Source organism: Mustela nivalis, assembly GCF_964662115.1.
Source record: "Mustela nivalis genome assembly, chromosome: 8".
NCBI lineage: Eukaryota > Metazoa > Chordata > Mammalia > Carnivora > Mustelidae > Mustela > Mustela nivalis.
In genome coordinates, this window is record NC_139027.1 from 21,993,713 (window position 1) to 22,020,622 (window position 26,910).

Here is a 26,910-nt window from a genome sequence, read left to right on the forward strand (position 1 = left end):
AATGATCCAAGCCTTGAGGGATGACCAAGGGTAGAGACCAGAGGGAGGGAAAGGTAAGGCGGGGATGGAGGTAGACTTGGGGAGAGGCACGGAGAGCATGAGAACTGAGCCAAGAGCTGATGGTTTAGAATGTCACATCCTCTTGGGATGTGCTAAGGATGACGGACTTCATGCTGATGTTGGTGCAACAGAAATGTAGTTTTTTCAACCAACACATATTCATCGAGCATTTACTACACCCTGTTTGGGGCTGTAAGGATTCAGTACATGAAACAGACAAAAATCCCTGCTCTCACTGAGAATGTGGACAGCAGGGTGACAGTTCTGTTATGTTGGGAGGGAGAGCACGCCATCTGTCTGGGCTCTGGGGCTGGGGAGGAAGCCCACGGGACCGAAGGCTATGGGTCCTGCAATATTCCAGGAAGGAGTCACACAGGCCTGGGCACAGGCCTAGGTGGAGGGACTAGAGGAGAGGGGACAAGATGGGGAGCATTTAGAAAGGGGTGTCAGGGGCACTCGGAGAGGCGTGTTGAAGGAGAGGGAGGATCTTAAGCCATACCTAGGTTTCTCCATTGACTAGTGTTTTCCAAATAAGGCCTTGCTTCTCATCTGATTTTCTACATCGCAAGATCCATTTCTCCTTCTCTGTGCTCTCATTGCAGGTGAGAGATGGGATGGAAATCACCTGCCCAGACAAGGACCCCTCCAACACAATTCCCACCTCAGGTACGGGGCTCCAGTCAAGTGGTTTTTAACCTCCGTGGAGGCCTGAAATCATTGACTTATCTTGGTTATCAGTCTTAGGGCTCTTTCCCTCCAGGTGAGGCAGCCTGAGAGTGATGGCTGTGTGCACATGGCCATGGTGGTCTTGGGGAAGTGAGGGGAGGCTGTGTGTTGGCCTACAGGACTCAAAACATCAGCCCAGGAACGTTCCCGCAATAGTGCAGTAGGTTCCTGTGCTTGCTTGGTCCTAGAGGGTGACTCATCTGTTCACTGACTTGTTCGCATGTTCATTCATTTATTTGATGATTGTTGAATGCCTCCTAGCTGACTTCCAAGGTAGGAATTCAGATTTGGGGATGTCACTGTGCTTAGCAGGATTCTTTCAGGGACATAGATCTTTGTAGTCCGTTCCCTTTTGCTGAGCACTAGAACAGTGAGCTGTCAGCCTGACCCTTCCTGGATGTCTGAGCTCTCCATGCACAAATTAAGTCATAGGACTAGCAAGCTAGTTAAAAATGCCTGTACCAAATCTTCGGTGTATCGCCACCTCTTGTTCTAAGTTGCAGGGGTTGGAATAGGTGAGAAGGCGCTAGTGTGGACATCCATTCAGTCTTTAGAATTTTCCCTCCTTCCTACCTGGTGACAGTCTTCCCTATTGGCTAGTTTGCTAGCAAAACTTTAATAGCAGAGACAAATTATTAGCTTCCAACATAGACCAAATCCCAAAGGTGTACTTATATATATATACGGACGGACATAGGCAGGAATAGGAAGGCAGAATTTGAACATTGCCATCACTATAGTCTTTATAGAGAAATGATATCCATCTCCTTTTTAATCTTATTCTGAGAGGATGAGCTATAAAGCATTTTGCAATCTGCCTAGATTATGTTCCTGTCATGTTGATGATAACCAACCCATCCCGTAGAACATATCTCAACATCAAAACCCAGATAAAAATGTGAACCTCTTCTTTATTCCCTGACCCCAGAGATTATTGTGTTCATTGGCACTTGAAGAGATATGCACAAGAAATCTTAAGACCTTGAGATTGAAGATACTCTGGTGATAGGGACCATCTGAATAAGCAAATGGATAGACTTCCGTCTCCTTGATCTAAGCAACTGGGCATGGAACCAAAACGCTGGGGAGCCGCCCTCCTGAATGAGAGCAGGGCCTGCCTTTCTGAGTCCTGCCTGAAAGTCATTTAAGAAAATGGCCACAGCTAACTGGACAATAATGAAAAACACATTTCATCACTGCACATGATCTCTGATTAAACATTTTAGCCATCCTTGGGATTGCTGGGGTAGTTAAAAAGACTTCGCATGGGGCCACATCATTAGTTTTCCTTGATAATTGTCATATTTCTGGTAAGATCGTTCACTGCTTTGGAGATCATGTTTGCAATCTCTAATTGAGATGGTAGACTCTGATGCGTACTTACGAGACCAGACCATCTCATCTTTACACCTCCAATGACTCAGCACATACAGGAGGCCAGCGGATGTTCATGGAATTAATCTAAATGAGTATTTTTATTTTAGCAAATCTACAGTTCTGAGTTGAAAAAGATCTTTCCAACCAACCAGATCTAAGTGCCTTCCATTAAGGCAGTTTTTCACTAAGATTCTATATAAAACAACCGTTGTGCTTCAGAGTTCTTTCAAAAGCCTCCCTTGTCACCTCCTTCCCTAGTGTTTCTCTCTAACCACCCACAGATACCCCGAGCTAACCAAAAGTGATGTCTCACCATTGGGGACTGTCTTCATCAACAGGCCACAGTCCCAGCAACCTGGAGGCCTTACTCATTCCCTGTGGGACCCACAGGGGATGAATCCCTTCCACCAATCAATGAGGCTTTGGGATGAGATATATAAAGTTGATGTAATTTTTTATGACCGGTTGGTACTTGGCAGCTAGAGGAATGGATAAAAGCCACCCATTTTTCCTCCCAGTCGGTGCATATGTGCATTTTGTGGAGGTCTATCTCCTGTGGGCTTTCTAACTTTGTACATCCTTGTGTCATTTTATTTTTTTTTTAAGATTTTATTTATTTATTTGACAGACAGAGATCACAAGTAGGCAGAGAGGCAGGCAGAGAGAGGGGAAGGGAAGCAGGCTCCCCGCTGAGCAGAGAGCCCGATGCCCAGGACCCTGGGATCATGACCTGAACCGAAGGCAGAGGCTTTAACCCACTGAGCCACCCAGGTACCCCTTACCTCATTTGATATTACCCCATGGCCTGCCCCTAGCGTATTTGGGTTGACTAAGAAAAATACATTGTGCCTTGCAGCTGACGTGAGGCTTTCCCAGGGAGAAAAAGAGTAGCCTTTTGCAAACAAAAGAGTTGCAATCAGGAGCCTGGAGGACAGTGGCTCTTGGCTCCTTGCTGAAGTTGGCCATCTTGAAGTCAAGAGGCTAATTCCACGCAGAGGGAAAACTTCATAGGATTTGAAAATAGAGATCCACAAATAGAGATGCCACTGTCACCAACAGTACAAAGTCAGAACAGTTCATTTACATTCATTGAAGACATCGATTCCTTTCTAAGTCCTTGACATCATTCATTGTACCCATTTGACTAAAACCAGCGATTCAAAAGCTGGTAGGAAAAATGCCCAAGTTACAGCCCCAGCTGAGCGCTAAGGGTTTTGCTTTGCTGTGAGCCGACTGTGTAACATGCAACGTAGGCCCTGGAAATGTTTCTCTCATCACACCACCTGCTCATGGGTCTTGAGGCTTAACCTGGGATTAGGAAGGAAGGAACAATGCCCCGCAGGGATTGAGAGCCTGCTTGCCCCCCAGCGGGACCAGTTGGCTGAGCAAATCCAAAATCAGCTGAAGACACTTGGATGAATAAGTATTTCCTCTCCCTGTAGTTTCCATCATTTAAAGCTTCGAGAGCTGCAAAGTCTCTGACACAGAGCCAGTAATTAAGCCTGTAACTCAACTGAACACATTTCTTGAGCTCCTGTGTGCAATGTGCGTATTTCTTCAGATAACTCCACAGTGAAGCACTTCGAAGGCAGAAGCAAGGTTCTAACCTTGTCCCAGCAGTTTACCACCATTGCAGGAGTCTTCACATAGGTGTCTAAAATCAGAGAGCCATGGGTTAGGCAGCCCATAGCTAAAAATTAAGAGAAGGCTGGTTTTATCGGATGATGGTCCCGGATGGTTTCAACTGTTGGGTTGTACAAGACAAAACTCCAAAGTGTCCAGTCTTTTCCCCATTCTATCATCTGCCATTTCCTCATTATTCAGGACATTCCATCATAGCTTGGATGGCCTTCCGATAAGAGGCCCCCACTGTAGAAATCTTGATGAGTTATTGATGTATTTATCAGCTCTTTTCAGGGTGGTGGACAGTTTGTACCAGATAATGTTAAGCTAATCAGACCATATAAATTTAATCTTATCTCTAAATAGTTCTTGGTCCAAGGAGAGCAATTGCTAAAGCACTTTTCTGGGTTTGCAGGCTGGGTCTTTGTCATACATGATGATATTAGCAAAGCTCAAATCAAGGTCTACAGGATAGTAAACAAATGAAACATGTGGGGCTCTGTCTTAATAAAATCCCAGATAAGTCAGACTCCTCCCATGTAGGCTTGGCTCATTTGGTTTCTTATCTCTCAAAGGAAATCCTTCCCGGCCAACAGGAGGACACCACTCCCCCACCCCCCCTCCCCCCGCCATTGATTGATCTACACATAGATAGAGGTGGACACACGTGCACGCATGTATGTGTGTATGTTTCCTTTGTCTGCTACAAATTTAGGTGATGGGATGACCGGTTTCAGCTGCCTCTTTAGCAAACTGTAATGTGCTTTTGAAGCACATCTGTCCATCTCCTCCGCATTGTGCCAGCTTCAAAGAGTTCCCCGAGCCTTTGCCCACTAACAAGTATTCACAGTGTTCACTGTGTATGTCACACGTTACGGCAACAAGAACAGAGTGATTGACTGTCATCACCAGAAACTAAAATAAGCCCTCTGGAGTTGAGGGGAGGAGGTCTTATTTTCTGTTTTGTTGCCTTTTTTACCCATAGCCCAATTTCTCTGAGAAGAGGTCATTTTCAAGTTCTCAGGCTCAACCCCATGGATGTGTGCTAATGTTGTGCAGCTGGCTTTGTGATTTGATATTGTTCTTCTAACCACATATCCTTAGCCCACCCCCTCCCACGACCTACTAAAGCAGAACTCTGGGGGTAAGAAGACCATCTGTGTTTTAACAACCTCTCCAGATGATTCTGATGCATGCTCAAATTTGAGACCACTGATCTGTATGTTTTGCACACACACATTCACAATTATGTGTGTGTCAGTTTGCATGCTGTCATAGGAAGAGGCAGGGACTTTTACTTTTCCATTGAGCATATCCTCCATGGGAGCACCAGCTCCCCATCCGCAGACGATATAGAAGTCAGGTAGAAAAGATATCTCTCGGGAAGGAGATAACACTTGGAGATCCCTTTGAACATTGTTTCTACTGAATGCTAATATGGCTTCTGGTGCAGATAGAATTCTACAACCATGATCTGGATATTGATGGGTGAAGAGGGCTCTGTGTAGTCCTGTGGGTCAAAAGCAATGGGTCTAAACCATCTGGTGCTCTGTGTTTCATTGGATACCTTACTGAGAGTGTAGGAATTTAAGTTGTGGTCCTCAACATGCGTTTGTGTTCATGTTCATCTGCGTATTAGGTCAAGGGGTAGATAGATGCAGTACAAGTGTATACATGCAAGTAATTATACATGTAGCAATAGTCCTGTTACTGGGCCTTTAGCTGGGCATAAAAGGCCTGTGGCCCTAATCTACCTTTCCAATGTTATCTTGTGCTAGGCTCCTTTACAGACCCTCCACTTAAGTCACACTGTCTGTTCCTTACAGACATCTCTCACTTTACCATACCACAGGCATTCCTGATGCTTGTCCCTCCAATCCCCAACCTCCCTCTCCCCCATCCTTATTTCGTCATGCCATGAGTTCAAACACTACCTTCTCCATGAAGCCTGTTCTGAACCACCCCCCTCATACACCCCCCGCCACGGGAGTAAATCATTCTTGTAAGTCCAGAACTTCATGTCACTCTCTGTCTCCCAGAGGGTTTATCAGCTTATAGATAATTATAACTGGACGGTTCTTACTTCTTCCTTAGCCTGTGCGTTCCTGGAGGCCTCTCTCTCCCCATTTCTGATCCCTCTGTCGTCTCTAGAGCACCCGGCCATTGAACGGAGGTCAGCGTGTTTATCAGACGAGTAAATGGCTGCTGGGCTACATGACAGTACGTGCTCGAACTCCAAAGATGAACAAAGTAGAGCTGGGCTGCCGAAAACAGTTTGGTGGTTCCTCACGAAGCTAAGCCCAGGCTTATCTTAGGATTGCCAATTCCACTCTTCACTATATACCCTGAATAATTGGAGACAGACATTTATAAGTAAATGTTTGTATTTATTTATAATATGAATGTTCATAGTAACATGGCTACAAGACCCAAAAGATGGGAACGACCTAAATGTCCATCAGCAGGTGAATGGATAAACAAAATGTGGTTATAGCCGTACAATAGGATATTATTCAGCCAAAAAAAGGAATGAAATCCTGGCTTGTGCTCTAACACGGATGGACCTCAGAATCATTATAGAAAGGGGAAGATGGCAGGACGAGAGGGGTCAGATGGTGTAAAATTCCATTTATATGAAATACCCAGAATAGGAAAATCCACAGAGCACCCCCCCCCCCGATTCATGGTTCTCAGGGGCGTGGAGAGTGAGGGCTTAATAAGTACAGGTCTCCTTTGGGGTGAAAGAAAAGTGTTTTGGAACCAGACAGAGGTCATGGTCATACACCCATTGCAGGTGGGCTAACCACCCCTGAATCATTGATTTTAAAATGGTTAATTTTATGTTATATGAACTTCACCTTGATTTTTTTTTTTTTTAAATCAGTCACTGGTATAAAAGCGTGTTCCTTTTCACTTTAGAAAAGCCGAGCTGATTCTGTTCATCAATATATGGATGATATAAAATTTGATCCCAATTATCAGTAGATCCCAGAATAGATGAAGGGTTGGTTGCATCTCTGCCACAATTCCTTCCTCATCCTCAGACATAGTGGCCAGGGGCGGCTTCAGGCCCCAACGGGATCTGCTCACCTGGTGGCATCAGCTCTCACCAAAGGCCCCGGACACCATGCCCCGCCTCCCCCCACCCAGCCCAAAGATGGGTCCGCCGTCCAGCTCCCGAGCCTCCGAGGGCATCCTCAGGAGGAGAGGGCAGGTGGACCCTGCAGCTGCTACCGTGGAACCTTATGACAAGGATGGGCTCTTAGACTCTCTGTCCAACTGAGTTGCTATTACAATTGGACTTTCTCTCAGTCTTCCGGGAAGGTCTTCATTCATTTTCATTCATGCATTTTCTCTCTGCCATTCACGGGTGTGTGTTCTCAGTTCATAGGCTGAAGCCGGCTGACATCAAGGTCATAGGCGCCCTGGGTGACTCTCTCACGGTGAGTTACCCCCACTGTGGAAGGCGGTCTTGACTCCTAGGAGATCCCGGAGAGAGGAACTCTCCACTGCGGCCATCTCCAGCCCTTCTCCAGCCCACCTGCCCTGGACCCAGCATTCCTGGCCCCACATTCCCCCACGTCCAGCCTAACCTCGTATTCCTCTCCCAACGCTGGAATGACGGAGCGAGCAGGAAGTGGGGGGACCTCAGAGGGAGCAGCTGGGACAGATCTCACAGCCTGGCAGGGGTGGGCAGATCGGACTAGGTCTCCCCTGTGGTGCGAGGCTCCTTCAAAGCCCTGGCACTTGTCCCAGAGGAAGTTAAAGGAGGGAGAAGAGAGGAGGACACAGGAGCAGGTGCTGGTGGGGCGGGGGAGTGGGAGAGAGAGTGGGAAAATGGTCCCTGCTCACTCCTGCAGCCACTCCACAGTGACCCTTCAGGCGTGCAAAGTGCTATCCAGGAAAAGCAAAATCAGGCCCTAGAGAGACAGGGTGGAGGGTCCCAGAGGCTCCCAGACACGCGCTTCTGCTCAGTAGTGATTCATTACAGACGTTTCCAGCCGCTACTCTCTGGGTCAGTAGAATTCAGGGCCTCCAGCGGAATCTTCCAGAAAGGCCAGCAGGCACTGTTCAGATCTGTGGCCGTTCAGCCTTTGACCTGTCTCATTTCGCCTCACCCACACAGTCCTGTGAAATGCGATTAAACTTAACACATAAGGCAGGTGAAGCGAGTGCCCACGGCCACGTAGCTCCCAGAGGCTGGGCTCGCACCAGCCCGACTCCAAGTCCGGATCCTCTCCCTGTACTGCAGCTGTGTCCCCACGACCCCTCAACGACTCTTCACCCCAAACCCCCTGCTGCTCCTAACTTTCTGGAAGGACAGGCAGGCTGGTCCTTAGCATGGCTTATCCCAACCACTTACTGCTGGGCATGGCCTGGTATTGCTACCCTCCAACCCCTGGTCCCCTCCAAGTTCTCTCGGGATAAGGACTCATCAAGAATCCGGCACAGTTCTTCAGGACTTCCTGGGAGGCACCATTTGGAGGGTAACATACATGGCACGTGGTGGAGGAATGGGGCCCCAGAGGGCAGCGGTCCCCCCGATGGGCTGGGGGAGGTCCTCTCATGGAGGCCAGCCTCTCCCCATGCTGTCCGAGAGACCAGTCTTCAGCATGACCTTTGCCATGGCCCTGCTTAGAAGTAACACACTTTAGGCCAGGGTCATGCACCTGCAGAGTGTGTCCAGGTTGAGGTTTTAAAAGACCAGGCTCTCTCTCCAACTGAAGGGTAGGGATATGACATTTTATTTTCTTCTATTTTTTAAATTGTGTGTACATGAGCGATATTGATATAAAAGGACTGTGATGGGCTTTTGTTTCACAACTTTGAAGAATGAGGGAAATGGGACCCTGAAATGTGTCCTTTGGAAAAACGGATACCGCTGTCTAATTTCCAGAGCAGTTCTGCTAGCCTGGTGCACCTGATCTGGGTCTGGGCAGGGTTTCTTAGGGTGAGGCCACGCTGTGGTTGGCGCCAGGATTTCCAGCGGGAGCTCTCGCTCACTCGTGTGAAGCAGGGAGCACATCAGGACTGGGGCCTGTCTCGACTCTGGACTCTAGGGGGTGCCCAGGCGTTCCCAGCCAGACCCAGAATCGGGGAGTTTCTGGCCAGCAGGCAAGGAAACTCACCCTTCCATGTTCCCTGTCAGGCAGGTAATGGGGCTGGATCCAAGCCTGGGGACATCTTAGATGTCTTGACTCAGTACCGAGGCCTGTCCTGGAGGTGAGTAAGAATGTGGTAAGACCCTGAATGACCCCTTCAGTGCAGCAGGGGGAGGGGGGACCCCAGAGCATCCCATTCCTCTAGCAGGCACATGAACCACCTGATGAGTGATTTTCAATGAGACACTTCTGCTTTACTTGGAGGAAGGAAAGCAAAGCTTCCCCAAACCACTACATTTCCCAGGACAGGAACTGAGACCTGAGCAGGAGGAGTTTGGGGGAGAAACTGCACAAATGTTTGGCTTGAAAATCTTCCCTAGCTTTCATTTCTCCCTCTGGGGCATAAGCTCAGAAGGGGCAGTGGCCTTTGAAACTAGAGTTGTGCCTGAATCCTAGCTGCCCAGCTCTGTGCAACCCTGGGCAAGTTACTTAACGTCTCTGAGCTTGTCTCCTCACTGTCAGTGCTAGGATGCTAATACTGCCTGAGCACTATCATGAGGGTTAGAGTTTAAGCCTCCAGCATGGTGCCTGACACAAAGTAGATCGAAATGGTAGCAGGCATCATTATTAAAGGGGCTTCATTTTCCAGATGAGAAAGCGAGGCTCAGAGAGGGCAAGTAACCTGTCTGCGGTCACACAGCCAGATGGCAAAAGAACAGAAAGTAGAGCAGATGGTTCCTGACCCCTAATCTGGCACATTCCCCCATCGTGACTGCCTCATGCCGGCTTCTCCTGCTTTGGCTGTAATCAAATCCAGGCTGCCACTGGCTGCAGGGAGCTGGACTCATGCTTTGAACACCCGGCTCCTGCCAAGCGTGAGAGGGCAGGTTTGCTGTTTCCTCAGCCTGGAATCTGGCATCTCTGGCCCCAGACTGAACCAGAGTGTTGAATCCCTGGCATCCTCCCTTGTGACGTTGCACAGAAATAAACCCCAAACATTTTGAGACCCTTTTAAATGTTCCCAGACATACTTGGCAGAGAAAGAGGGGATATGGAAAAGCAGGGAATCCAATAAACTTTGGAATGTTCCATATTTTCATGCCTAGAAACCCATCCAACTCTGATTTCCTTGGAATTTTAGAAGCAGCTTGGAAGATGGGTTGCACCCTAGAAGACACCCTTTTACAGCAGGTTTTCCTAAGCCAAATAGAAAGAGAGGATGAGAGGGCAAACCTCTCCACTCTGTTGTCGGTGGTAATAGCCAGGCCCAGCGGCTGTGGCTGGTGGGGCACGACTGGGCTCGGCATCCAGGGAAGGGTCGCTTTGCCTTTAAAAAGAGGGTGAAGAGGCCCACTTGGTTCCCAGACCCCAATGTCAACACTCAGAGTTAAAAACCAACACAAAGTCTGTCGTGCCTATAAATCCATTCCTTGGCTGGATGTTCCGGTTTGTGGGGACAAGGCAGAGGAGTTGCTGTGTCCTGGTTTGGTTTTCCACTGCAATAATAAGGAAACGACAAGCCCAAGCCCCCGGGTGTCTCCCAGAAGGAGAAAGGCCTGTCTTGGCAGCGCCTGAGCTGTTCTGGCGTCGCCGGCATTCTCAGACTCCCTTTTCTTTTCTGTTCCCCCCACCACAGTGGCGGAGGCGATCACAACCTCAACAGCGTCACCACCCTGCCAAGTGAGTACACGCTGCCCGGGGCTGGGGGCTGGCAGGCGGGCTCGCCCGCGCGGCTCTGCAGCGCCTCCTGGTGGCGGCCGTGGGATCGGCAGGGAGCCGGGCGGTGCCACTCTGCCGCGTTCGCCAGGGGGCGCTGCGTCCCCGAGGCAGGGGGGCCCTGCTCTGCTTGGTGAGCGTCGGGAAAGCCTCGGAGAGATGTGTTTTGGAAGAAATACTATTCGTCAGAGGAAGGAAGAGAGTCAGAGAGGAGAAGAGAGTTCAGGCCAAATCTTGGTGCAAGCCATTATTAGGAAATGAGTCTAGAAAGCCGGAAAGGGCACCCGCTTTGCCTGTCATTCTGAGCAGAGCACCTTTGTGGGAGGCGTTGACCTGGGTCGGGGCAGCATCAAGCACCACTGCATGCAAAGATGCTGAATTCCTGAGTGTGACTCTCGGAAACGCCTCTATTGCCGCGGTGAGGGCTGAAGCGACCTTGTGCAGGCTATGCAAACACACTGGGGTTTGGGGCCCAAAAGTTTCCCTTAAGTCACTTCAGCGATGGCCTGCTAGGAATGATTTTTTTTTTTTTTTTTTTAAGCCTTGAGCCACATTCTCTGAATGGTCTTCTTAGGAGTCCTTTTCTTCTCCTTAGCGCACACACATCACAGTGTGTGTTCCTAAAGCATGCATGCACGAAATGTTCTCGTTACATTACTTTCCCTTCACACCTTCTACCTAAAAATCTTGCCTAAGAAACTTAACTGGTCCCGATCTCATTGACTTTTCTTGTAATTACCCCTTTGCAATATGTGAGAGTCTGGAATATATCTCAGTATGTAATGTAACTGAGAAGTTATCTGAGGTTTAAGGCTCTGAGACTTTGATGGTAGATATGGCTTAATCTCCACATGGCTGGGGGGACTGATTGAGCCTCATGTAGTGTTATTGGTTTTGCTCTTGCAAGGGGAAGTAGTCTGGGCTGCATTTGTGACTGTGATCGACTGGGTGGGAGCTGGCCCAGCATGGGCCCACCAGTTCCCACTCTAATATCCTACACAATATCCCACCACTTTATTCCCACTCTGTTATCGTGGAGAAAATAACTAGAAATGGCTAATGGCTCAAGACCTTTCGCTACAGTGATTCAAGAAGGACTGAGACAGTCCTCCCCCCATCCCCCAGGTGGACCCCCCCCCCCCCCCGCATGCACTTGGCCCAGCGATGGATCATTGCCTGTTCAGATTCTTCCTTCCTAGAGCTTCCTTCCTACAGTTTGACTGTAGGAGCCGGATAATCCCCACAGAGATAACTGCATGAAAATGGGTTAGAAAAATTCCAAGAACTTAGGGTCAGAATAGAAGCTCAGTTTGACTCCCTCTTCAATTTCATCCAACAAAGACTCCAGTTCTGGCTGCTTGGGAAGTAGGAGCATGAACCAAGGTCCCCGCCCTCATGCCATCATCACATTTTCTTTGGGGTGCGTCTCCCTAAAGACAGGCCAGTGTACCAACAATTAGAGCTACGTACATGTTTAAGGGGAAATAAATAGGAAGGCGGTTAAAGCTGCCTTCTGGAAAACGGTTTTAAGAACTAGAATTCGTCAAGAAAGGAAAGGTAATGGAACATTTTTGGCATAGATAACCACATAAACCAGCAAGTTCTCAGTCTAAACAATGCGGAGTGCCATTTTATGGTTTTCCTGATAGGTAGCTAGCTGGCCTGTGCTGGTTTCCTCCAGTAACCGGAAACCGAGGACAACCATTTCTATTTCCAGATGGCTTTAGTGACTTCACAGCTCTTCCTTCTACTGAGTAGAATTCAGAGTAATTTCTATCCATTGAGCACACAATGTCCCCAAAGCCACAAGGAAGGAGTTCAATGCCTCTGTGTTGTGTAGATCCTATTGCAGAACTTGGTCCTAGAGAAGACTCTGCCACCTGGCCTGATGCCTAGATGGCTGGTGCCTTGCCCATTCCTTTCCCATATCCTAGCTGATTGCGAGACCGGGGCAAAATGCCCCGTATGGGAGCTGAGAGAGTAGAGTTCGGGCCTGGAATCCTTTCTCAGTAACCCCGTGACTCGTAGCACACCTCCCACGCTTCGTCAGCTTTGCGTCATCCTTCATTCAGTCCACAGGCCTTTGCTGAGCGTATGTGAGAGTCTGGGGTGTATATGGAGCCTGCTCTCAGGAGTTCTCAGCCAAGCTGGGGAGATGGAAAAGTGACAGTCAAGTGCGGATCCAGTGTGGTAAAGACGTCAGAGTGCATGAGATTGAACGGATCATGCACTCAAATGACAAGTCTTTAACCAGACTGATCAAGGGGGGTGAGAGGGGGAGAGCCTCAGAATTGGGAACAGAAGAGGAGGCATTACTGTGGAAATAAAAAGGATTATGAGAGTGTTTTGAATAATTGTATGCCCATAAATGAGATAACTTAGAGAAAATGGTAAAATTCCTAGAAAGACACAAATGACTGAAACCGACTCAAGACAAAAATAGAACATCTGAATAGATACATAACAAAGTGATTGAATTTTGAAATTGCCCACCAAAAAAAGCCCAGGCTTTTTTGGTTTCACTACTGAATTCTATCAAACACTGAAAGAAGAATTTTACATCAATTCTTCACAAACTCCTCCCAAAAATGTAAAGGGAAGGAATACTGCCCAATTCATTCTATGAGAATAACAAAATAAGACAAAGATACTATTATCTTAATAATAAAAATTATATTATCTTAATAACAAGAATAAGACAAAGATATTACATATTCCTAAGTATTCTTTTTAAAGATTTTATTTATTTGACAGAGAGGGAGAGATCACAAGTAGGCAGAGAGGCAGGTAGAGAGAGAGGGAGAAGCAGGTTCCCTGCTGAGCAGAGAGCCCGATGTGGGGCTTGATCCCAGGACCCTGAGATCATGACCTGAGCCGAAGGCAGCGGCTTAACCCACTGAGCCACCCAGGCACCCCTCGTAAGTATTTTTTATCTTAATATATTATCTTATTAACATTATTATCTTAATAACAAAAATAACACCAAGATATTACAGGGAAAGAAAACTACAGACCAATATCCCTTTTGGATGTATGTGCAGAAATCTGCAACAAAATATAGCAAGCAAAGTACAACAACATATAAAAAGGATTATACCCCATGATTATATGGGAATGCAAGTTTAGTTGCAAATAAAAAATCAATTAATATAATACATTATATCGAGAGCATAAAGGACAAAAACTACATGATTATTTTGACAGATAAGAAAAAGTATTTTACAAAAACTAATATCCATGATAAAAAATATTCTACACACTAAAAATAGAAGAAAATTTTCTCAATCTGATAACGGGTATCTACAAAAGCCCACGGTTAACATCATACTTAATGAGGAAAGGCAAGATGCTTTCCTTCTGAGATCAAGATGGATACTCTTGACACTTTTATTCAACATTAAGCTGGAGGTTCTAGTCAGGAAAGTTAAGAAAATGCAAGAAAAAGCATCAAGATTAGAAATGGAGTAAAGTTATATGTATTTGCAGGTGATACAACCTTATATATAAGGACCTGAAGGAATTAATTATTAGAACAAATATTTCTAAATATTATTAGAAATAATATTTAAATTATTAGAACTAATAATTAAAAATTATTAGAACTAAAAATTATTAGAACTAATAAATGAGTTCAGCAAGATTTCAAAATTTCAAAAATTAATTTTTGCATATCCTTACACTAGCAATTAATAACCTCAAAATGAAATTAAAAGATAACCTTCCATTTACAATAGCATCAAAAAATACATAAGAATAAATTTGACAAAGTTCATTTTTATGCTTTTAAGATTTCAAAACATTGCTGGGGGGCGCCTGGGTGGCTCAGTGGGTTAAAGCCTCTGCCTTCGGCTCAGGTCATGATCTCAGGGTCCTGGGATCGAGCCCCGCATTGGGCTCTCTGCTCAGCAGGGAGCCTGCTTCCCCTCTGTCTCTGCCTGCTGCTCTGCCTACTTGTGATCTCTCTCTGTCAAATAAATAAATAAAATCTTAAAAAAAATTGCTGAAAGAAGTTTAATCAGACCTAAATAAATGGAAAGGCATCCTATGTTCATGAATCATAAGATTTAATATTGATAAGATGGCAGCATCCCCCAAATTAATCTGCAGATCCAATATAATCCCTATCAAAATTCCAGCTGGCTTCTTTGCAGAAATTGACAAGCTGACCCTAAAATTTATGTGAAAATGCAAGAGACCCAGAATAGGCAAGATAATGTTGCAAAAGAACAAATTCAGTCGACTTACAGTCCCCGATTTCAAAACTTAATAAGACTCCAATAATCAAGACAGTGTGGTACTAGCGTAAGGATAGCCGTATAGATTAATGGAATAGAATCGAGAGTCCATAAATAAACCTTCATACGTATGGTTACCTTATTTTCAATATGAGTACCAAGACTAATGAGGAAAGAATAGTCTTTTCAATTAATGGTGCTGGGATAATTATACAGCCATATGCAAAAGATGAAGTTGGACTCCTACCTCATACCGTATACAAATTTAACTCAAAATGGATCATAGGCTTAAGAGCTAAAGTTACCCTTAGAAGAAAATATAGAAGCAAATCTTCATGACCTTGGGCTAAAAAAGCCTCCTTAGATATAACACCAAAAGGACAAGTGACAAAACTAAAAACAGATTGGACAAAATGAAATACTTCTGAGCTTCAAAGGATACCATCAAGAAAGTAAAAAGAAGAGCGCCTGGGTGGCTCAGTGGGTTAAAGCCGCTGCCTTTGGCTCCGGTCATGATCTTGGGGTCCTGGGAACGAGCCCCGAATCAGGCTCTCTGCTCAGCGGGGAGCCTGCTTCTCCTTCTCTCCCTGCTCATGTTCGCTTGCTCGCTGTTTCTCTTTCCCAAATAAATAAATTCAATATTTATTTTTTAAAAAGAAGAAGAAAACAAAAAGAAAAATGCATGAGAGAGCACCAAAGCCAGACTCACGTTTATTCAGCAGGAATTTGTTAAGCCTTGGTTAAGCATCAGCCTACTCGACACCTTCTTTCCAAGTTGAAAGAACAGTAAGGTTAAGGGCTCTAAGGGTGAGGGTCCCTTGTCCCTGACATGCACCGGCACTTATCGAAGGAATCTGAAGACGGTTTAGGATAGTTACTAAATGTGTCTCTTCTTTGTGTTTCCAGACATCCTCAGGGAATTCAACCCTTCCCTGAGGGGCTTCTCTGTTGGCACCGGGAAAGAAAACAGCCCTGGAGCCTTCCTAAATCAGGCTGTGGCAGGAGACCGAGCTGAGTAAGTAGGGGAGCTTGGGGGGGACCACACAGATCCTCTGGGGACCTAGTCAGGGGCTTGGCCTAGATTGGGGTGTAGAGCTGAAGGCTAGGGTAGAGGGCCTTGGTCCACAGGAGAGTTCTGGGGGTCAAAGACTGGACTGAATGGCTCTCCTGGGGGTGTCCCTCACTGTGGGACATAGAAACATATTAGCCCACCCCCAATACCACCCCAGGAACTAGTCACAGTTTACTCTGATGCCAGGCATGTGCTTGGAGCACATTACTCCTGTCCACAGAAGATGGCTGGGTAAGAGGGGGCCGACTCTCAGACTCCCATCTCCAGTTTTTATGACTCTGTTAATGCTCCATCTGTCCTGCCCTTCCCTTCTGGGGCAGGGTGGGCGGGGGGACATGCTTTCCAGGCAGTCTTTGCAGGCTCTACTCTTTGCATCTTTGCTGGGTCATTGAGAGAGCCCTCCCAGGAGGGAAGCCAAGCGTCTGAGTCCGGGCACACACGTCCTGCCCCTGCCCCAGCCTCCGAAGCCTTAGCCTCCGAGACAGGGCTGGCGGTGAACCTGTCCCATGGGGCGGTTATGATCCTCGATGCCGTGTTGAAGCTGAAAGTTCTGGGGGGTATAAGTCACACACACACACACACACACACACACACACACACACACACACACACTGGGTCAGCATAGTCATGCTAGTAACGATGCAGCAGGGCTGTGGGACCTGCCTGGGGAAACTGTTGGGGAGCAAGGGGGGACCATTATTGTGGTCCGTGCACCCTGAATGGCAGGTTCCTGAGAACCGGAGAGCAGGGCCAGCTTTCCTGGGTCCTGCACCTCCATTTCTCTCCCTGATCCCCAAGCCTAGGGTGCTTTTTCGGATTTGCCACCTGGTCAGACAAAAGCGAATACTGCATCCAATCTAGAAAAAATATGGAAAGATCTTCTCTGTTTCTTAATCCTATTTTTCTTCCAGAATAATCGCAAACCTCTTTGCCACGTAGTTCCTTGGGATTCTGTGTTTAGTTCCCAGATTCCCTGACATCATTTAACCAGCTTTCAACACCATCCCGAATCTACAGTTCACCTGAGTAACTCCCATTTATTCAGGACGGGAGTCATCCAAATCAGAAATTTTTCCAAAACCTAATCCATTTCATAATAAATTCTGTGGCTTCGTCTTCCTTTTGGTGGGAGAAGGGTGAAAGGCTATCCAATTGACTGCCCCAAAATTTTGGCATTAATATTACCATAATTTTGGGTTTTTTCCAAGCATATGTCAACTAGTGGTATCCAGAGAGATGTTTGTAAGCTTGATTAGGTCAGGGAGGCATCCAAGAAGGAGTCCTTGGTGGAGAACATAAAGTTCATGATTCATATGACCATGGATCTTTCTCCTGCTTTCCTCAAAGCCGTGGGGCCCTTTTGTGCAAGTAATCCATCCGTCCAATCACTTCCTGAGTCATAGGGAGGGGTTGGTGACGATTGCTCCCATATTACAGATGAAGAAACTGTAGCACAAAGAGGCACAGTGGCCTGAACAAATGCGTCACCTCGACCACGTGACCTGTATTCCTTGTGCCTGGCAGGCCCTAGCCCAGGTCTGGTAATAACCCATCTTATATACCTGCTGTGCCCAACCTAGCAGGCACCCTCACGTTTACTAGCCCCATGTTCTGTGCAGGTCACACACCCAGGTTTTCTTAACGGTGATATTGAGGCTCAGAGAGGTCAAGTAATCTTCCAGCTCTGGTCCTCAGAGCAGGCATCCTGATGGCTTCCAGTGATGAGGGAACCAAGACGCAAGGAGATCCCCGCCCAGGAGATCTGATACCTGCCTAGTCCCCTGTGATGAAGACCAGGCCAGCTGGGCTAATAGTGAAGACATGACAACCACTGTGTCCTGCTGGGGTGGTGCCAGAGACGGGGGATGGCGGTAGTGATAGGAGACGGGATTCAGTGGGTCGTTGCTAATATGGAGGCTTACCACGTGCTGCTCTAAATTCTCTGTTTAATGCATCCGACAACTGAGTGGAGAAGGCGTGCTTCCCATGCACATCTTACACAGGACCAAACTAAGGGTTTGCAAGGTTAAGCACTTTGTCAAGCTCTCCCGGCTGGTCGGGGCTGGGCTCAGCCTGGCTCTAAAAGGGGGGGCGGGTCTTAGTCCATGAGGCTGCTTTGCTTGTCTCAAGTGCTGCTCCTCAGGATCCTTGAAGATATAGGGTTTTATCTCCATGTTTTGCAGTCTTTGGGGACGGCACACTTAGGTTACATTCCCGCAGTTAGCAGGAGGTAACTAAATGTCAAACCTGGGTATGTCTGACTTGACCTTGATGGTGCGGGTGCCCTGCAGGCAAAGCTCACGGCACCCACATAGGCAGGCTCCTATCAAGCCATGCGTGACATGAAATGCACATGCAGCCTTCTGTCTGCCCTGAGTGAGCCTGGCCTGGAAAAGAAACATGCCGCTAAGTCCCCCGCTCACATGTTGAGTGCCTTGCCTGTCCCGAAGCAAGGTCATAATGCCCCCCTCCCCCACCCTCCACCTTCAGAGGAGGCCGGATGGGAAAGGTGCTCTGGAATGGGAGGGTGGCCTTCAGTCCAGCTCTCCTGCTGCCTGTTTGATTGCTACCCTCCCTGCCCCAGCTTCATGGTCTCTGCTCATTACCTGACTTCTGTCCGTCTGTGTCCATAGGGATTTACCTGTTCAGGCCAGGAGGCTGGTGGACCTGATGAAGAACGACACGGTAATTCACAGTCCCAGTCTCCTAGGCCCGCTTGAGCTAGCATTCCCGGGAAGAGGGAGTAAGCCGGAGAAATCCATGGAGACAGAGAGAGTCGGGGTCAGGGACCACATGGAAGTGCAGAGAACCCACCTTTAAACACCACAAGTGATCTAGCTCCTCCCACTGGTGACCTATGACCTCAGGACCCCAAAACCACAGAATAGAAAATAGTGATGTCCATTAAACCCTCTGGGAGGTGAGGACCCATCCCTGCCAGGGTTTGCTACTCTGTCTTCTTGACTCAGCTCTGGAGCAAGGCACTTACTTGTTTGTTTCCTGTTCATTTCAGAAGATAAATTTTCAGGAGGATTGGAAGATAATAACCGTGTTCATAGGAGGCAATGATCTCTGTGATTTCTGCAACGACCCGGTGAGCCTCTAGGCCCTTAACTCAAGACTCCCGCAGGGAGGGATTTCCACACCAGGTGGCTAGCGCAAGTGCTGTAGGCCTGGCACTTGGGGCTTATAACCTGGAATTAACCCTGAGACCAAGAGTGCATTCACCTCTAGGCAAAGACTCGATAGAACTGGTTATGAAACTTATCTTGATTAGGTTTTATAACCTGATCATATCATTCTAGAAACCAAGGTAATGTTCCAAGGATCTAGAAAAATCAGACATATCTTCGTATAGATCATTAAAGTCAGTTCCTTTTTCCAGCATCGAACTGCCTTACCGTCTCTGTTTTGAATGGGGAAAAAAAAAATGATTTCCTAATGCAAACATTTAGGCATGGTTCAGAGCCAAGACATTCCAAGCTGATGGGAACCCCAAGAGCCAGGCTGGTGCCCTGTGGGTGTGGTGCTTCTTCCTGGAACCCCAGAATCTCTGAGCTGGACAAACCCCACAAATCCTGTTGACTGCTCTCCCACCTACCACAGGAATGCCTTCCAGAGAACCTAGCTGTTGAATATTCCCAGAGATGGGCAGCTTTTTAACTTGCTCTCATTAGTACTATAAGCAAGTACCAATTTTTTGGTAGCGTTTGTGTCAAGCCCAAATTGGCCTTCTTGTAACCTCCACCTTTTCTGCCTATGCTAGGTGTGCCTGTACCTCTTTTACATGCAATTCAGCTGACTTTAAAAATAATAGGTTTTAAAATTTTTTTTAAATTTTATAAGCAATGCACACTGGAATCTCATCAAAGCACAAAGAAAAAACTTATTTTCTGTAATTACAACACCCAGAAATGCCATCGCTAACATTTTGTTAAATGTCTCTCTGGCATTTTTCTCTGAAAAGGGAGAAGTTACTTTATTATTTGCTAAAAATAGCTTCCTTCTGGAGATATTGTTTGGTGATCTGCTTTTTTTTTTTTCAGTAGTGATCCATTGGGAAGATGATCCTATGTCAGTAGTCTTCCATAAAATAATTCTTAATGACCATACAACTAGTCAATAGCCCGTATTGGCCATACTTTACTTAACTGTCACCATTTACTGTGTATTTAGCTTATATTGTTTCTAATTATGCCTGTTATAAATAACACCAGGAGAAACATCCAACTCGATGGGCACCCCTAATAGTTTCCTGATACATGCCCTGAGTAGTAAGACTTTTAGACAAGAAGGTATGTACATTTCCCCTACTGTTTTATCAAGAAATTTCCAAACATATTGAGAAATGCAGAGAATTATGTAGTAAGTGCCCATCTACCCACCGCCTAGCTTTTACAGTTGTTACCATGTTGCCATATTAACTTAGCACATAACTCTCTCTCTATCTCACTCTGGGGGGACGCTGCACATTTTCAGTGCCTTGGATACAGATAGCCAAACTGCTTCCAGAATGTTGGCATCAATTATGCCTCCTTCCTCACGTTCCATCTGTCAATGTATGTTATTTGTTTTAATAGCTGCTAATCTAATAAATGAAAAAATCGTATCTTCAAATTTTGCATTTATTTGATGAGTAGGGAGGAAGAAGCCTTTATGTCCCTTGTTTCATACTCATTTGAATTCCTCCTGATAAATTCTATATGAAGGCCACTGCTACTTTCTGTTTAGGTATTTATGGTTCTCTTACAGATCTCTAAAAACCCCTCATATTAAGTATACTAACCCTTTATCAAATATGCTGCCTGTTTGTCGATTTCCATTTAATTTTGTTTATAGCGTTTTCCGATAAACAGAATGTCTTTAATGTCTGGTATCATTTCCTGGGCATGTATTATAGGCCAGGCACCGTACTAGGTGCTGAGCCTTGCAGCTCTGTCCTCAGGGAACTCACAGTCTGGGAGGGAGGTAGAGAAAATGCACCATAACACGGAAAGGACAACATGGTGGCCCCAAAGTCAGAATTTCCATGGGAATTTGTGTTTTGTAGGATGGTGGGGGAGTCAGGGGAGTAAATGGAGCAGGAGACCTTCCAACTAGGGCTGGAAAATGACACTCAGTAGAGCAAAATTGGGAAGTGGGGAGTCCTGCTGAGCCTGGGGAGCTTCTGTGCCAAGGGGCAACCCTGGTCCCCAGACCCGTCACAACCTCAAAGTCACCAGGGTTTTTCTGGGATGTGATGGGCTCGCTGTGGGCGTACTGCTCTCAGTGAAGCAGGTAAGGAAGTTGGACTGTGGCCTCTGCTCCACTTTTGAGTCATTTGATGGAAAAGGTCTTGGTTAGATTTTAGCCACAGAAAGGGTTCCACTTAAAAAGAAAAATTAAAAATCACCAAGTATGGAGGTTAGAAGAAATAACATAAAATGTGTTTATTCCTGGGGGAGGGGATTCACAGGACCCCCTTCCCCTATGATCATGTCTTTAAGTGATCTGATGGGGCAACAGGTCCCCAGGCACTTTGAGGCATGAAGGCAGAAGAGCTCGGGCCACGGGACCAGAGAACATTCAAACCGCAGGAGATCTGAGAAGTCCCGTGCTCCAACACCTATTCTAGAGGGGCTCAGAGATGTAAGATGCTTTAGCTAAGTCCCTGCATCTAATTAATGCAAAGTGGATCCAAAGCTTTCCATAACTTTATGCAAAAAACAAGGTTTCTGGGGAGGTCACAGCCATGACCAGCCTAAGGATGGTGGGTTTGGTCTGAAGCCTGGGGGCCCCCTAGACCAACCTTATGTTTCAATGTCACCCATTCTGGCTAACATACAAGAAGAAGGGGACCCAAGACATGAATGAGCCTGGTCCACAGAGAAATTAGGTGGTGGATGGTGTTAGACCTCCCCTTTTCCCGCAGGCCCGCTATTCTCCTCAGAACTTCACGGACAACATCGGGAAAGCTCTGGACATCCTCCATGCTGAGGTGTGTAGGTTGGACTGTGTGGCCTCTGAGCAGCTCAACCAACGGTCTTTCTTGGGCCTCAGACATGGCCTGGAAGGGCTCTGACTTCCTGCTCGCCTTTCCCTGGAAGCCAGCACTGACAGTGCCACTGTCCTGATTCCAGAAGCCTGAACACATAGGTGTCAAAAGCAGGGGGGAGGGAGATGGGGAGGGATGAAGGAGGTGGGTGGGGCATGGGACGTATCCAGCAGGAGATGCTGGCCCAGACCTAGATGAGGGACTGGAGCCGTCAGCCTCTACTCTCCTGGGGACTGGCCTTGCCTTTGCTCAGGTTCCTCGTGCATTTGTGAACCTGGTGAAGGTTCTGGAGATCATCAATCTGAGGGAGCTGTACCAGGAGATGAAGGTCAACTGCCCAAGGTTTATCCTCAGGTGAGAAGGAAGCTTCTCCCCCATTCCCTAAAGCACCAGGGGATCCTCAGCATTCATTAGAAAGTCCAAGGGCAGGTGTGTGAGGAGGGCTAAGCCCACCCCATTTTCTAACCTGATGAAGCCTCATGGGTTTTTGTGAGCCCAGTGTAGACCTCAGCTAAACTTGGGGTCTGTGTCAGCACCCGACCATCCTCCTGGCTGTCCTGGGAGCTCAAGACACCCTTCAGTTCTCCTGGGAGGGAAGAGCAAAGCGTGAGGAATGGAGTGGGCCTGTGTGGGCCGGGTCACAGGTCACCAGTCAGTGTAAGCAGAACATCCCCTCATGGAGCCCCATTTCCAGGACAGAGGGAACCTCTCCCTGGTGAGGGTGTCCTAGGCTGGGCAATCACAACTGTGGGGCTATGGCCACTTGCTGGAGGAGAGGGTGTCACATTAGAATCAGGGAACACTCTTTTCTGAGCACAGAGAGCCCTGGCCCTGGGAAGGTGCTGGAAAGGCCTTTTTCTTCCCGCATCTCCAGAGCCAAAGGCAGCTCCCTCTCTGACATGGTACCTCTCCTTGACCTTCTGGGTTAAGACATCCTTCTAACCTGAGCATGGTCATTTCTGCCAGCCTTCCTTCCTGCATGGCCTCCCCTGGACCCTGAGCCCAGGTCCTGGGCTGTGCCCCACCCCAGTGTCCTCCGCAGCCCTGTAGCCCTTGACAGGCCCCCACGACAGCCCCGAGCACAGCACGTGGTGATGATTCATGTGCCTCTCCCCACAGCCCTGCACCCCACCCCCCCACATGAGTCACGGCTCACACAGCAGAGCGCCTGTTTGCTGAGGGAGTGAATGAATAATTCACAAGGGCCAGATTTGCTCTTGCAAATGAAGCGGCACCTTGGCTACTCCCCTGAAGATGCGTGCCAGACCTCAGCTGGGGGCCCAGACCTCACAGGTCTCCCCCCCAGCCGGGGAAGGCCTGAGGACCCCGTGAGCGGGAGGACGGAGGACGGCTGCCACGTGACCCGTGCCTTTGAAGGCAGCCGGTGTCAGGCGTGCTGTATTGTCAGCGGCTGACTCATCCCCTGGCTCCCACTTTCTCCAGTCACTGGGCCACCCAGGGGTTTAGTGGATTCGTCTCAGCACAGCTTATCCAAAAGTCTCTTGCTGCCCATCACTGCAGGGTTTTCAGACAATTAAAGCTAACAGTTCAGAAGAAGGCATCTGCCAGGTCCCTTCTCAGCCCTGTAATGGCCAAGTCATTCACTGCCAGGTTAGGCAGATTCGGGGTCACCTTGTCCTGCCGCCTCTCCACTGTTCTGTCTCCGTGGTGGTCCTTTCCTTGGAGGCACAGGTCTCTTCTGAGCCATGCACACTCTGATGGCCTCGCCCTGTGCACTCCCCCCCCATCCCCAGACCAAAAGTCCAGATGGGCAAGGTGGCCAACCAGAGCAGAGGGATAGACTGGACAGAAGCAGTTTAACGAGGGATTAAGAGCTCAGGTTCAGACCAGACAGACTAGAGTTCAAGTCCTGGCTCCCACACGTAGTCTCCATGTGACCTTGAGCACGTACTTAACCACATGGAGCCTCAGTTTTCTCCTCTATAAAATGGGGATGATAATACAACTTCTTGATTCACTGAGAGGAAAACCAAATGGGTTAATACCCATAAAACTCTTGGCACGGTGAGCATCAGGACGTGTGAGCCCTTATTCTGAGCGTTGCTGCCCCTGTTATTATTTAAAAGTAGGTGTGCTTTACCTCTGTTGCCTGGTCTGTCCTCACACAGTCATAAGGTAACCAGCTCCGGAAGTCGTTCCTGCAGAGGTCAGAAGTAACTGGCTCATTTTCATGAGAAAATGCAGCTCCTGGGAACTTCCTCCAGCTTCATCTGGCGGGGCTTCCATTAGTACTGACTTCCAACACCTCTAGGTCAAATAGATTGTGAATCTCAAGTCAAGTCAATGTCATGCATTTGGACAGTGATCTTGGTGAGGTGAGGCATCTCTTGGTTCGGTCCACAGGAACCTGTGCCCCTGTGTCCTGAAGTTTGAGGATAACTCAACAGAACTTGCCGCCCTCATCGAAGTGAATAAGCAGTACCAGGTAAGCTGAGAACGGGTTCTGAGACCGCACCAGAAATGCTGTGTGGTCTCCTTGCTCCAGTGAGAAATGAGGTCATGCTTACCTTATCGTGATCCCCGCTGTCCAGTGTGAGGGTGTGAGGTGACCAGTGAGCCGTTTGCAGATTTGAAGACATCTTGAAAGACCATAGGGACTGTGATTTGGTTTATTTGCACCAAGCTTGTAGAGCCGAGTCACTCAACACACTTCACCAAATCTCCGTTCCTAGCCTTACACACCACACACACACACACACACACACACACACACACACACACACACACTATTTCAATTTGGAGAGTGTGTGTGAGTTTCTGACTCGTGGCTGGGAAGCCTTTTCCACCTAAGAGAGTCTAGAGGATTCACTGAGATGACTTGCATGTCCTTTGCTGTCCTCTCCCAGGGAAGCAGGTACTCTGGGGGAGCACAGGGAGAAAGAGAGCCAGCCGATGATCTCCAGACATCCTGTGCATTATTCATTTGGGGCCTTTTCCGTCCAGTCTTTGGCCAGAGCAGCTGGCTCCCTTGACCACCTTCAGTTTCCCCCAAAATAATCATCCAGTCACTCAAGAGGGCAATGGTAGCCTTCCGGTTCTTCTAGAGTAGGCTGCAAACAGTTACCAGGATGGATCCATCCTTAAAACTCATGGACTCCTTGGAACAGAACCACTTCCCATCAGGGGTATCAGGGCTTGAGGGAACGAGCCTCCATCTATCACCCTCTGGGTGACTCCCCAGCGGTACTTCCTTCTGCTGCGGGAAGGCAGAAGTCCATGGCGTGTACTAGGAGAAGGAGGGCAGCCAAGGTTGCAGCAAACCTGTTTGTTCCAAGTAGAACAGGTTCTTGGAGGCAAGCAACAAAAATGTATGTGATGTGGGTTAATTTAAGCAGTTGGATTATTTAAGTAGACCGTCTGGAAGAGTTAAAAAGCTATGATCAGAGGTGGATGCACCAGAAATCATGGCATCATGAAATTCTAGGGACCAAGTCGTAAGGATCAAAATCAGACCAAGGAACTCGTTCAGTGGAGACACCGTGGACACTGCTGCTTCTAGGAATCGGCCGCAGTTGCCACCCTTAGCAGAATGGATTCTGTGCTGTCCCTCTTTCTGGCACTAGCTTTGGAGGGCCCCTGGCGTGTGCCTAAGCCCGGGTGCGGGGGTCACTGGGAGAGCCCGCATTTGTCTTCCTCATTTTGTACAGTGGGAGGCGGGCTGCTCTTCATATAGGTGGAGTTTTTCCAAACACAGGAAGTGGGTTCAGATGCCGTTCCCAGGTCTAATGTTGTTTACCACTGAGATCCAGGAGAAGTTCATGGTCAGCTGCAGGAGGCCATCACACACACTGGCAGACTCCTCTCCCTTCTTTCTGCAAAAGCTATGACTCCCATCTCTCTCCATGGAGATGATCATTACTATTCATGACCACCATGTGCCAGGCATTCTAGACACTATTTCTTTCATTTCCCAAGAGGGGCCTGGTTCCACTGTGGGCCACTGCGGCTCTTCACAGAGCAACCAGTAGCACTGGAAGGGATCTAAGGGAGGGTCCAGGCCTGGCCACACATCCTCCACTTACAGATGAGGAAAGAGAGGTCCAGAGAGGGGAAGCATTCCCCCGGGGAAAAGTACATGTGGTGCCTTCGGTAATGACCCCACTGATGTTCCTGACTGCCTGTTCCAGCCAGAGTCCTGGCCCCAAATGGTAGAAATACTGTAAACAGTGAAAATGGCAGAAGCTGGCAGAACCTGGAGCCAGAACTGGGCTAACCTGTCCTCCTGGAACCGAGCCCAAGGGGATACTATGAGAGTAACAGCTCTGTTACCTTCCTGGAGAGACCTGAGGGTCTCAGAGAAGGGTGTATGCACGGGAGCATGCCTGACCCCCCTAAACACACACCATGCACAGATGATATAAATGGGCATTAAATATCATTGCTGATTCACCTTTGAGTTTCTGAACAAATGTAGGACAGAAATAAATTAAATGTAATGATTATCCCCCAAAAGTCATTACATTGAATTCATGCCGTCCCCCACCCCCTTGTCCCAGTCGTTAATCAGAAGCTTCCAGAGGAGATCACGCTGATGGTCTTGGGTTTTTCCTTGCCTTTCTTTTATTTCCCCCACAGCCTAGGTCAGATACACGCCGCTGCGAGCGGAGGTTGGGGTTGAGGCAGAAGTCTGATCTAAAAAAGTAACTAACTGGTTCCTGATCAGTTGAGATTTTGTTACAGATTGATTTCGCTCCAGGGGCGGACTCTGTTCAATTCTATGGCAGCGAAAGAGGTGGCACACAGCCCGAGCGGAGGTGGGGAGACCCCCCTGACCCCTGCCCCCTTTGCCTCCTGCAGGAGGGGACTCACCAGCTGGTTGAGAGCGGTCGGTACGACACAAGAGAGGATTTCACGGTGGTCGTGCAGCCGTTCTTCGAGAAAGTGGACATGCCAAAGACGCCGGTAAGGAAAGCAAGCCTGGTGGGTGTAGGGGAGCCCCGCAGA

General features: G+C 47.9%; 1 protein-coding gene across 1 annotated transcript in view; it reads left to right on the plus strand.

The window, feature by feature from the left end:
* Positions 1-26,910, plus strand: part of PLB1 (phospholipase B1) — a 139,236-nt gene that overhangs the window by 67,323 nt on the left and 45,003 nt on the right. Inside the window, exons 19-29 of the mRNA XM_082744215.1 lie at positions 663-726; positions 7,171-7,229; positions 8,936-9,009; positions 10,525-10,568; positions 15,746-15,854; positions 18,545-18,596; positions 18,925-19,005; positions 21,823-21,888; positions 22,199-22,299; positions 24,310-24,391; positions 26,764-26,868. Of these exons, the coding sequence (XP_082600341.1) occupies positions 663-726; positions 7,171-7,229; positions 8,936-9,009; positions 10,525-10,568; positions 15,746-15,854; positions 18,545-18,596; positions 18,925-19,005; positions 21,823-21,888; positions 22,199-22,299; positions 24,310-24,391; positions 26,764-26,868 (837 nt within the window). The remainder of the gene's footprint in view (positions 1-662; positions 727-7,170; positions 7,230-8,935; positions 9,010-10,524; positions 10,569-15,745; positions 15,855-18,544; positions 18,597-18,924; positions 19,006-21,822; positions 21,889-22,198; positions 22,300-24,309; positions 24,392-26,763; positions 26,869-26,910) is intronic.